This window comes from Triticum dicoccoides, chromosome 1B (assembly GCF_002162155.2).
Source record: "Triticum dicoccoides isolate Atlit2015 ecotype Zavitan chromosome 1B, WEW_v2.0, whole genome shotgun sequence".
Lineage (NCBI taxonomy): Eukaryota > Viridiplantae > Streptophyta > Magnoliopsida > Poales > Poaceae > Triticum > Triticum dicoccoides.
The window spans coordinates 574,705,609-574,718,567 of NC_041381.1; the positions used below are offsets into that span (position 1 = coordinate 574,705,609).

The 12,959-nt window shown below is 43.3% G+C and overlaps 1 protein-coding gene across 5 annotated transcripts in view; it reads left to right on the forward strand.

The window, feature by feature from the left end:
• The first annotated feature begins 6,250 nt into the window (after positions 1-6,250).
• Positions 6,251-12,959, forward strand: part of LOC119348847 (histone deacetylase 5-like) — an 8,213-nt gene continuing 1,504 nt past the window's right edge. For 2 of the 5 annotated variants that reach the window (XM_037616837.1, XM_037616836.1), the window contains exons 1-9: positions 6,251-6,517; positions 7,624-7,822; positions 7,934-8,080; positions 8,238-8,350; positions 9,630-9,841; positions 10,184-10,248; positions 10,531-10,701; positions 10,792-10,881; positions 11,635-11,780. In XM_037616837.1, coding sequence (XP_037472734.1) covers positions 6,348-6,517; positions 7,624-7,822; positions 7,934-8,080; positions 8,238-8,350; positions 9,630-9,841; positions 10,184-10,248; positions 10,531-10,701; positions 10,792-10,881; positions 11,635-11,780 — 1,313 coding nt within the window. In that variant the 5' untranslated portion in view covers positions 6,251-6,347. Of the gene's footprint in view, positions 6,518-7,623; positions 7,823-7,933; positions 8,081-8,237; positions 8,351-9,629; positions 9,842-10,183; positions 10,249-10,530; positions 10,702-10,791; positions 10,882-11,112; positions 11,414-11,634; positions 11,781-12,959 lie in introns of those variants that run through there. The other 3 variants (XR_005169138.1, XM_037616838.1, XM_037616839.1) reach the window with 3 other exon arrangements.

Here is a 12,959-nt window from a genome sequence, read left to right on the forward strand (position 1 = left end):
TGGAGGACTTCAATCTACTCTCTTCTACATGCTGCAAGACGGAGGCTGCCAGAAGCGTAGTCTTCGACAGGATTAGCTATCCCCCTCTTATTCTGGCATTCTGCAGTTCAGTCCACCGATATGGCCTCCTTACACATATACCCATGCATATGTAGTGTAGTTCCTTGCTTGCGAGTACTTTGGATGAGTACTCACGGTTGCTTTCTTCCCCCTTTTTCCCCTTTCCTTTCTTTCTGGTTGTCGCAACCAGATGCTGGAGTCCAGGAGCCAGACGCCACCGTCGACGACGACCCCTACTACACCGGAGGTGCCTACTACTACGTGCTGCCCGCTGACGACGACCTGGAGTAGTTAGGAGGATCCCAGGCAGGAGGCCTGCGCCTCTTTCGATCTGTATCCCAGTTTGTGTTAGCCATCTTATGGCAACTTGTTTAACTTATGTTTGTACTCAGATATTGTTGCTTCCGCTGACTCGTCTATGATCGAGCACTTGTATTCGAGCCCTCGAGGCCCCTGGCTTGTATTATGATGCTTGTATGACTTATTTTATTTGTAGAGTTGTGTTGTGATATCTTCCCGTGAGTCCCTGATTTTGATCGTACACGTTTGCGTGCATGATTAGTGTACGATTGAATCGGGGGCGTCACACCCGGCTACAGCAACGATGGAACCTGGCGGCTAGGTCACGAGCAGAAATAGTTGGCTGGAGCATGGATGGGACCTGGCGGTGATGCAGATCAGAAGCAGAGGCGGGAGTCTCGAACGGGACCGTCTTTGCTCGATCTGGGCAGGGAAATCGATCGATCAGGGGCGATGGCGAGAGTCTTCGATCGGGGGTGGCGGCTATCAGGCGGCAGCGGCCTCACGAGACAGAGGCGGATGAGGGCCGGTCGAGGGTGGGAGGGAGAAAAACCAGTAGCAACCTGAGGATTTGGCCACCACAGAGAGTCAGCGCAGCCAAGGATGGAGGCGTCGCGATGGAGGTGGTTCAACAGCACGAGTTGCACGTGCTATAAAATTGACCTAGCTCTAATACCATGATAGGAATATGCAACTTGTATTCCCAGGTGGCCATAGGCCAGTATATATACATGTACAGGTGTGGAATATATGCAGGAAACCCCTTATATAATAGGGTAAATACGAAAGGTTACATGGCTATATATATATATATATATATATATATATATATATATATAACTCTAACAGAGTCAAGGGCTTTGCTATCTTGCTATGATGAGGGAATAAAAGAAAGAAATAAAGAGAAATAAAAGAGATCATATTGATCTTATGGAGAGTAACGACTTCACATATAAAGAGTATGATGATTAAAAGTTGTTGAGAGTTGACAAACATAGTTTTGGTCATCGTTGCAATTAATAGGAAGTAATAAAGAAAGGGAGGTTCTCACATATAAATATACTATCTTGGACATCTTTTATGATTGTGAGCACTCATTAAAATATGACATGCTAAAGAGTTGATGTTGGACAAGGAACACAACGTAATGGGTTATGTTTTCTTATATCTGAAATAAAGTATATTGTCATGGATCATCCAACATGTTGAGCTTGCCTTTCCCCCTCATGCTAGCCAAATTCCTTGCACCAAGTAGAGATACTACTTGTGCTTCCAAATATCCTTAAACCCGGTTTTGCCATGAGAGTCCACCATATCTACCTATGGATTGAGTAAGATCCTTCAAGTAAGTTGTCATGTTGCATGCAATAAAAAATTGCTTTCTAAATATGTATGACTTATTAGTGTGGAGAAAATAAGCTTTATACGATCTTGTGATATGGAAGTAATAAAAGCGACGGACTGCATAATAAAGGTCCATATCACAAGTGGCAATATAAAGTGACGTTCTTTTGCATTAAGATTTCGTGCATCCAACCATAAAAGCACATGACAACCTCTACTTCCCTCTGCGAAGGGCCTATCTTTTATTCTTGTCTTATACATTATGCTAGAGTCAAGGTGATCTTCACCTTTCCCTTTTACATTTTATCCTTTGGCAAGCACCATGTGTTGGAAAGATCCTGATACATATATCCAATTGGATGTAAGTTAGCATGAACTATTATTGTTGACATTACCCTTGAGGTAAAAGGTTGGGAGGCAACACTATAAGCCCCTATCTTTCTTTGTGTCCGATTAAAACTCCATACCAATAAGTATTGCGTGAGTGTTAGCAATCGTGAAAGACTAAATGATAGTTGAGTATGTGGACTTGCTGAAAAGCTCTTATATTGACTCTTTCCGATGTTATGATAAATTGCAATTGCTTCAATGACCGAGATTATAGTTTGTTAGTTTTCAATGAAGTTTCTGATTCATACTGGATATTGTGAATAGATTGTTACTTTAGCGTAAGAAATCATATGACAAAATATATGTATGTTGCTGTTATAAGAAAGATCATGATGCCCTCATGTCCGTATTTTATTTTATAGACACCTCAATCTCTAAACATGTGGACATATTTTTCGATTTAGGCTTCCGCTTGAGGACAAGCGAGGTCTAAGCTTGGGAGAGTTGATACGTCCATTTTGCATCATGCTTTTATATCGATATTTATTGCATTATGGGTTGTTATTACATGTTACGTCACAATACTTATGTCTATTCTCTCTTATTTTACAAGGTTTACATGAAGAGGGAGAATGTCGGCAGCTGGGATTCTGGGCAGGAAAAGGAGCAAATATTAGAGACATATTCTGCACAACTCCAAAAGTCATGAAACTCCACGAAGTCATTTTTGGAATTAATAAAAAATACCGAGCGGAAGAAATACCAGAGGGGGGCCATCCACCGTCCACGAGGGTGGGGGCATGCCCTACCCCCCTGGGCGCGCCCCCTGCCTCGTGGACCCCCTGGCAGCCTTTCGGTGACCATCTTCTGCTATATGAAGTCTTTTACCATGGGAAAAAATCATAAGCAAGCTTTCGGGACGAAACTCCGCCGCCACAAGGCGGAACCTTGGCGAAACTAATCTAGGACTGCGGCGGAGCTGTTCTGTCGGGGAAACATCCCTCCGGGAGGGGGAAATCATCGCCATCGTCATCACCATCGATCCTCTCATCGGGAGGGGGTCAATCTCCATCAACATCTTCACTAACACCATCTCCTCTCAAACCCTAGTTCATCTCTTGTATTCAATCTTTGTCCCAAAACCCCAGATTGGTACCTGTAGGTTGCTAGTAGTGTTGATTACTCCTTGTAGTTGATGCTAGTTGGTTTATTCGGTGGAAGATCATATGTTCAGATCCTTAATGCATATTAATACCCCTCTGATTATGAACATGAATATGATTTGTGAGTAGTTACGTTTGTTCCTGAGGACATGGGAGAAGTCTTGCTATAAGTAGTCATGTGAAATTGGTATTCGTTCGATATTTTGATGAGATGTATGTTGTCTCTCCTCTAGTGGTGTTATGTGAACGTCAACTACATGACACTTCACCATTGCTAGAGTGACAGAAGTTTAAACCCTAGTTTATGCGTTGCTTCGTAAGGGGCTGATTTGGATCCATATGTTTCATGCTATGGTTAGGTTTACCTTAATACTTCTTTTGTAGTTGCGAATGCTTGCAATAGGGGTTAATCATAAGTAGGATGCTTGTCCAAGAAAGGGTAGTACCCAAGCACCGGTCCACCCACATATCAAATTATCAAAGTAACGAATGCGAATCATATGAGCGTGATGAAAACTAGCTTGACGATAATTCCCATGTGTCCTCGGGAGCGTTTTCCTTCACATAATAATTTGTCCAGGATTGTTCTTTGCTACAAAAAGGATTGGGACACCTTATTTACTTTCAAAGCTTGTTACCCGTTACAAATTACCTTATCACAAAACTATTTGTTACCGATAATTTTAGTGCTTGCAGAGAATACCTTGATGAAAACCACTTGTCATTTCCTTCTGCTCCTCGTTGGGTTCGATACTCTTACTTATCGAAAGGACTACGATAGATCCCCTACACTTGTGGGTCATCAACTACTCACATAGGATTTTGTTTAGCATCAGAGAATCAAAGTTTCAAACACTATCCCCGTGTTAATAGTATGGTGATCCTGTGATTCAATAATGAGAAAGAAGAACAATGAAATAAATGGTACGTCTTCACTTCGTCTTCAACTTCTCGGCTGCAGTCAATTACTTTGGACAGACACCAAACCGATTGTTTTGCATAAACAATTTTTGAGGGCCACTCTCGACAGCACAATCTTCAGTGATAATCCTCGCTGCCATGCAGGAGATTATCTTTGGAGTTTGAATCAAACTTTTCATGACTCTAGGGACCCGTTACTCTATGTGCACTAGCAAACACTTACTGCCTATGTCAACAATCTCCAAAACATAAGGAGGCAAATTATTGCACTAACAATACCTAGGGTGATCGAGGAGATCCGAAGGCATGTGGGAGCACCGATAGTTGATCTCCAGCAGACAGGTGCGGTCGCTCGCCATGATTGGCGGCACAGGCACCCAATCTGGGTTGAGATGTCACCCATTCGGGAGATGCACATCGGACCACGACAGCGGGGTGGTCGTGTCCCAATAGAGCTAGCACACCTCCACCTTGACGTATGACCGTGGGCGGTGAAATAGCAAAGGCGGTGGGCGTCGAGATGGAGTAGGCAACGACGCTCCCCAATGACGTGAAGAACGACCCTGCTTCGTGGTCTTGCTTTCTCTTCTTGCCGGGGATCCACTTCCACATCCCCATGGCTGGTCGGCGGCCGGCGGGAGCGAGGGCAGTGCTAGGATTGGGCTTGTCGGGGCACGAAGCGACATTAGAAGAGTGTGGACAATTTCAGAAGTGGACTGGCCGGTCGACGGCTTCATCATTAAAAAGGACGCGTTGAGGGCGGCTGGGAGGCTCATGTGCGGGCCCATCCACACGTGCGGATTAAATGGGGCCGGTGGGAACCAGTTGCATTGCTGAGATGTGGGCCCGAGGGCGAACGACGAGAGGACACGTGCAAGTCTATGATGTGTTCGTCTGAGCGTAAATCCGGCTAAAATTTGCATCGGAATTGGGTCGGGCGAGTCAGACATAATTTGCCCCCGAACGCGAGTGTTGGGCCCATACCTGGCCAAACGGGCCAGCCCAGCCCGGCATGGCCCGCATCGGGACAAACAATAACTGGGTCGTGCCGTGCCGGCCCACGGGCTGGAGCTAGCAGCCCAGACACGACACGTAGGCGACGTGGGCCGGCACGCCGGCCCGTTGCGGCGTGTTGGCCCGCCTGGCGCAATTTTTTCTTTTTTGTTCGTAATACCTCTAAAAATAGCGAAAAGGCCAAAAAAATGTAGAAAATTGGAAAATTTGTTAGACTATTATGTGGGATAAATCTAGAGCTTTATTAGCACCTACATCATTAAAAACTTCCATCTCAAATAAGTAAAAGAATACAAGACATGCTATAGAATTACAAAAGGATAAAAAAAATACAAAGGCTGAGAATGGACGTTTGCCTCTCGGCCTCCATGGAGGCCTTTTTTTGAAAATAAATCAAAATTCAAAGTTTCAATTTTTTTTGAAAAAAAGTATGCAAATAAACAAGAATGTTATGTGTATGTGGGTAAAATTTCAGGATGAAAAACATTGAGATGCGACCTGTACAAAAATGAAAAAATTCATGGCCCGGGAGGATGAATAGTATCATGTGTTAAAAAGCCCTAGATTTGTCTTTTTTGCACAGGCCTCATTTCAACGTATTTTGCCCTGAAAATTTACACACATGTGTTATGCCTTCATGTATATCTGTGCTTTTTTTCAGAATTTTTTAAAATGCAGAAAATATGAAATTTGATGAAATTCAAAATTTTCAAAACCGAGCTCCATGGAGCTCGGCCTCCAAAGACAATATTCGACAAAGACTACACTATATAACACTACTAATACTCAGATGAAGATCCTAGCGCTAATAAAATACGCATGCACGACAAAAAGTTTGAACATATTAGAGTATTAGGTATTTATATAGGACATATATAATTATATATTTTAAAAAAATAAACGGGCCGTGCCGTGCCGGCCCGCGTGCCCAGCCTCCAGGACCAGGCACGGCCCATGGCATGCCGCGTGCCGGGCCTGGCCTGTTTAGCCCAGGCCGTGCCGTGTCGGGTCGTGCCGTGCCCGCGTGCTACCGGGCCGGCCCAGTTAGCACGGCCCGTTTGGCCAGCTATAGTTGTGCCGTGGCATTTGTCCCCGGACCAAGGTCGTGCGTTGTGCGTTGGAGTTGACCCAGTCTCATTCGTCTCGCCCGCCCCCGGTTTCCGTTTCCGGTTCCATCCCGAGTTCCGCCTCCGGTCTCTCCTCCGCCGGCGCAGGATGGCGGCGGCCGCGGGCACAGCGAGGCAGGAGGGCGCGGCGCCCAGGGTGGGGCTGCTGTACGACCAGAGGATGCTGGCGCACGCGCCTGCCTTGAAGAAAGAAAAGGAGACCCCCGAGCGGCTACGCGCCATCTGGCGCAAGCTCGCCGCCGAGGGCGTCACCTCTAGGTACGCGCCGCCAGCGACTCTCTCAAGCGAGAGCAGCGCCACCTCGTGCCCCCCCTTTTTTTTTCTGCATACGGTTCCGTGGAATCGCCGGAGATAGATGGGATGGGAGGTCCTCGCGCGCTCCCGCTGTGCTTGATCTGTTTCCTGTTACGACTGTAAATCTGCACGATTATGTTTTGGTGTTTGAAGTGCCCCAAATGGTGAAGGGCCTGAGAAAGGGGGGAGAGAGTATAGATCCTTCATACAATAGGTTCAAACATGTATGCACTGTAGCGCTGAAAGCAGCAGTCCTTCTGGTATTTCTGCAATTTCGGGTACTCCAGCCCTTCCTCGTGTACAGTAACTTGGAATGTCCATTGCTTGCATTACTTTGATTGATTACATTACATTAATAATTGTATGACTTTGCAAGGTTCTGTGGCTGTAGTGTGACATAAGTTTCTTCAGACAATAGGTTCAAACATGTATGCACAGTAGTGCTGAAAAGAAATAGAGTTCTGGTATTTCTGCAATTCTTGGTACTCAAGCCATTGCCTGTGCACAGTAACCTGATGCTACTAGAGTTAAGTTTGAACATTGGCATTATGGCTTCTGTGCTGCCCACTGTTTGCATTATAGGTTCAAACATGTATGCACTGCAGCTCTGAAAGGAACAGAGTCCTTCTGGTACTCCTGCAATTTTGGGCACTCCAGCCCTTCACTTGGATGCCTGCAGGCGTCCATTTAAAGAGGAATTGAAGTGGCTCATTTACAGGGCCAAAAGGAAGGAGTATAGTGGGTCAAAGCTTTCAGATGAACCTAGTTCTTCCTCCATTGTACCTTTTGTATTTTCTGTTCCTTGTTTGTTTTCACTAGGCCTGTATAGCTCTTTCGTTTTATTTCCGAACTTTATTTTGTAACATTTATTTGAAAATCAACAAAAATACGCAGTAGAGTCCTGCTGTTTGCCTTTAAAAAAGTAACTTGGATGCCACTAGAGTGAAGTTTGAACATCGGCATTATAGCTTCTGTGCTGTCCGTTGCTTGCATTACTTAGATTGATTAGATTAATAATTGTATGACTTTGCAAGGTTCTGTGGCTGTAGTGTAATATAAGTTTCTTCCAGGTGTGTGGGCATGAGGGCGAAGGAAGCCAAGGAAAAATATATAGCCTCTGTCCATGCCCGGAAGCATGTAGATCTGATAAGGAAAATCAGCTCGAAGGATAGTTCCGATCTGAAAAAGACTGCTAAGAAATTCGATTCCGTTTACTTCAGCAAAGGCTCCTCAGAGTCTGCTTTCCTTGCGGCTGGTTCTGTCATCGAGGTAATTTCCGTTTACTTTTCCTACATTGCATATGTACGTTCACTAGTCTTATACAGCAATTCTGGTTCCGCTGATCCTGAGTGCTGACAAAATGACTCGTTTGGCAAGTAGGTTGCTGAGAAGGTTGCGGCTGGTGAGCTGAGTTCTGCTATCGCTCTAGTCAGACCTCCAGGCCACCATGCCGAACATAGCCATCCCATGGGATATTGCCTCTTCAACAATGTGGCAATTGCAGCTAACTACCTGTTAAATGAAAGGGTGTGTATTTGAAACTTCCCTGTTGAATGTTCTGTTAAGATCAATATGTGCTATTTTTGTTTATCATTTCCTCTGTAGGAACAATCATATCAATTTGCTATGATGTGACCTACTGAGAACATGGAGTCATTTTCTGACTTACCTTTTTCTGTTGCAGCCTGACCTAGGTATCAACAAGATATTAATCGTCGATTGGGATGTTCATCATGGAAATGGCACGCAGAACATGTTTTATAATGACCCTCGTGTATTGTTCTTTTCAGTGCACAGGTATGACACAACAATTTGGCGTTGCTTTGCTATTTTTGTTTAGACTTCAGACTTTGCTTCCGCAAACATGCAATCCACTGTATGTATACGCATTAGATATAAAGAAGAAGTTTTAGTTGAGACTTTAGACTAGCTTCATAACCTTCACGATATGATATTCGTGAAACCGTGGTAGTTTTGTTGCCTACATTTTTATGGCTTACTGCTTTTTGAATGGATGTAGGATGCTGAGAGTGTTTTCTTACAGTGGATCTCTGCAGTTCATAGAAATTTAGAAACTCCATTTCTTATTTACATGGCATTAACAAACTCATTTTTGATATTAGTGAGCTCACCTTACTATAATGCTCTTGGATATTGTACCTGTAATGATCGGGATTAAGTCTCCTCAGTTTTGTTGATCCAGTTGGGCTGTATAGCACGACCTAAATGCTTGAGCCCAGTTTGTGATTAATGTGCCATGGAACCTATTAACTATTAATCCGTTGTCAATGGAAGAATCTATAACAGATAACTTTATACTGTAGGCTTATTCCTTTTTCTGTTTCATCATGGTTTTACCATTTTACTTCCTATGTCGACACTACTAGTATTGAAATAGCTTGAATTATCTGTTCTAAACTTCTAATCAACATAGTATGGTTACTTTATTTGTCATTTGAATTGTCACCTGCCAACCCTTGATTTTGGTTATAGTATATTAATCAATTCATTGTGTTTACTTACTATTGCTATCTGAGTTTAGTTTCCCATACTACGGTTCATGTTTACATTAGAAAGAGGTGTTTGTAATGCAACTTCAGTGCTTATGTTTGAAAACTGAGTTGTACTTGTTATACAACTCTTGCTCTAATATGTTTGATTTATCTGCACTGTTATAGTCTAGAGCATCCAAAATACATGATATTGATATTTATTCTTTCTTTCTCTGATATATGTGAAAAGTTCTAGCCTCCCAGATCCAACGCCGAAACTCCTTCTAACATTGTTCTAACTAGTGTCAAAAAACGTCTTACATTATGGGACGGAGGGAGTAGTAGGTACTAGGTAGGTACCTGAGGAGAAAGCTGCTGTTCTAACCGCTTATCATTTAAGTTTACATACATGTTACCTTAGCTGATGAATCTACAGATTGTGTAACTTGCCATCTTTGGTAAAGGCCTCTCCTAGAACTACCCAACCAATTCTGATCGAAATCTCAAATTTTCACAGTTGTTCCATTGCATTCTGTTGATCCTTCAGTAATGTGTAAACTATTATTCCAATGTTTGCTCTGTAGATATGGTTATGGAAGCTTCTACCCTTATGAAGCGGATGCATCACACGTTTTCATTGGGGATGAAACTGGTCGAGGGTACAACATTAATGTGCCCTGGGAGCATGCGAAATGCGGTGATGCAGATTATGTTGCTGCATGGGACCATGTACTCCTTCCTGTTGCAGAAGCATTTGATCCAGATATAATATTACTGTCTGCTGGGTTTGACGCAGGTAGACAACTGGAAAATTCTTAGAAACTATCTTGTCCCTAAAATTTAAACATCTAACTAATCTAGGCATTCAAATGAAGCCTGACTGTTGCTATATACTGGCATTGTAGTTTATTCTATGGACTAGATGTGCACTGGTTCGAGTACTACACCTGATATACCTGATTTCCTTTTTGCGTGACAAATGAGATCTTCACTGAAGATATTTTGACAACCGCTGTGGCTTTGTTGTATTATATTGCTATTACATGCCAATGGAATCAAAACTTCTGTGTCTCATATGACCATGCATGTTCTTGTTACTCACTGGTTTTGAATATTTTCCCTGTTTCTTTTTTGCTAGCACTGGGTGATGATATGGGTGATTGCTGCATCACTCCAAATGGATATGCACTGCTACTAACAAAGGTATGCATTTGCAGGTTTGCAGCAAAATGACCTTTTATTAAACTCACTGAACCATGCACTCTCCTGGTCTTAAAAACATTTTTCATTCTTGACCTTGGAGTTTGGATGTGATAGAGTAGCGTTTATGTTATTGCCACAGTCATTCATTTTTGTTGTCATGCTTTGGTGTTACCTGTTAGAAAATTTTCATTTGATCCCATCAATTTATTAGTATTCCTATAGTTTTTTTGGACTTTCTACTCAGCTGATCGATGCTTATGCCTGTCTACATTTTACCTGCAGCTGTTAGGTTTTGCAAAAGGAAGGATTGTGATGGCCCTTGAAGGAGGTTATAACCCTGAGTCCATAGCAAACTCAGTTTGTGCTTGCGCAAAAGTATTGTTGGGAGATAAATTCACACTTAACTCTCCAGAGATGCAACCATTCGAATCTACATGGAGAGTCATACAAATGGTAATGGTCTGCAATGTACTATTTCTGTCTAATTTTGGTCTCGCTATGCGTATCTGTAATTTAGTTCTCATTCCCCCTCACACTGACCAGGTACGCGATGAATTAAAGACATACTGGCCTGTTTTGAGCAGTAAGCTTCCGGAGAACGTATCTTTGAGGAGTACGCCCTCATATATCCAGGTGAATTTCCTCTTTCTATTTTCTTCTTCTTGGGGACTTGAGTTGGGGCCTGCTTGGTCTGACCTCCGACTAATGAATTGTGCTCTTATGTATGAGATGTGGATCGCTCTGTTCCAGATCCGTTTGCTGGGAAACTTGACACCATCTTCTCTTACTTTTCACCAACATGTCATGACCACAGTTGCAGCTTTCAAACCACATTCTTAATGGAAGATTTTCTTTTTGTTCCAGGGTTATAATGAAGCACCATAATGTAGCCCAATTTCATAGATGAATGCATGTTCACGAGTGATGTGGACTGTATTACACAGCTCAGTTGATATGCTATTTCCATATTATCCGCAGGCAATCCATACTTGATGAACCTTTTTTTGTTGTTGTGATCAATGCTTCATGTGTATACTTATTCTGAGGTGCCTATCAACTTTTAAACTCTTAACTCTTGCAAAAGAACATACAGAGTTATACAGCTCAACTATGTTTGTACTGTGCACTTTAATTATCTTGTGCCAATAGTCTCACATTTGATTTACTCCCTCCGTCCCAAAATAAGTGTCTCAACTTTAGTACAACTTTGTACTAAAGCTAGTACAAAGTTGAGACACTTATTTTGGGACGGAAGGAGTACCATTTATGCATCTTGATGCATGGAGGCTTACTGTATAGCTGAGACGATCAATAGGAAATATTAACCCGATGGTGGAGCCCTTGAATAATTTCTCTTTCTTGTTTTCCCCGTTGGGGAATGAACAGCCATGCACTTCCTCTGGTTCTGAATCTGATGTTTTTAGTACGATATGCTTGGAGATCCGCATTGTCAAAAGTTCAATATTTGGTATGCCAGCTTTGGTTCAAACATGTGGAAACCAAGATTCTTGTGCTACATCGAAGGGGGTAAGGTAAAGTTGAAAGCACATTGTCTTTTATATATGGCAAGGAACATTTAGGTTCCTCTATTTAAAGTTTGTAGCCCGTCGCTGCATTCATCACGTCATTGATTTCTCGGGGAGATTTCAGTCGGTGCACCCCTTTCAGTTAATGTAACTCAAATCACTTATGGAGGGTACTTTTGTACCTTCCGCACAAATCGGGAATAAATATTTGTCCACTTCATGCATTAGTCTGTTACGCACCGGTGTATCAATTCAATTGGGGAAGCTGCTGCCCGGAACAATAGCAGCTCACGCTTGCTCCACGACATTCGAACAAACCTTATCTAGCCCATGGCTCTTCATGCCTTCCTCGCTGCTCCTCTTAGTTTGTTTGATCTGGCACTATGTGAATCACAGACGTCGACCTGGGGATCGGTGTCTATGAGTGCAAAGCTTCACAACCATTCGCTAGCAATGACCAAAGAGATTGATGGCCTATTTGATTCGCAGGATTTTCAAAACAAGGGAATAGGAAAACACAGGATTGTAATGTCATGTTCATCTCAATCCTACAGGATTTTGGGTTGTTTGATTGCATCATAGGAAAGACAAATTATTCTTTCAAAGAGGTTTGAGTGGATGGTATAAATCCTATGGGAAGTAGTACAAATAAATCCTTAGGAAAAATTCCTATAGTTTCAATCCTATGAATCAAACAAGCAACATAGAAAAAATTCCTAAGGATTCTAATCCTCCAAAATTCCTATGAAAATCTCTTGAATCAAAGGAGCCCTGAACTGACTGTGGCCCCTTGTTGTATCTTTCACTCCTGCTTCTATAAGGGGAGAGGAGGGGGGCAAGCGTGATGTAAGGAGATGCGGACGGGCTGAGATGAGGTTGGGCCTGAAGGTGGGCTGTATGAGTTGCACCATGCTCAGTACCCCTCGTCGAGGTGGAGGGGCTATGGGCGAAAGCTTTGGCCGGCGGGGGTACCGGCGGCAAAGGCATCCTAGGCATCTTTATCCTCCTTGGAGGTGTTGCCGAAGAGTTCGTCCCGACACCAGGTCATTGTGGCTGGTAGTAGGTTCCGGTGGCTATTGGCGTGGCTGGATCCCCTCCCACGGGGTTTAGTGGGGTGGTGGTGTGCAGAGCTCTTGGCAAAAGCTTTGTCCAGACGCGGGGTCTTGACGCTCGTGGGCGCCATCT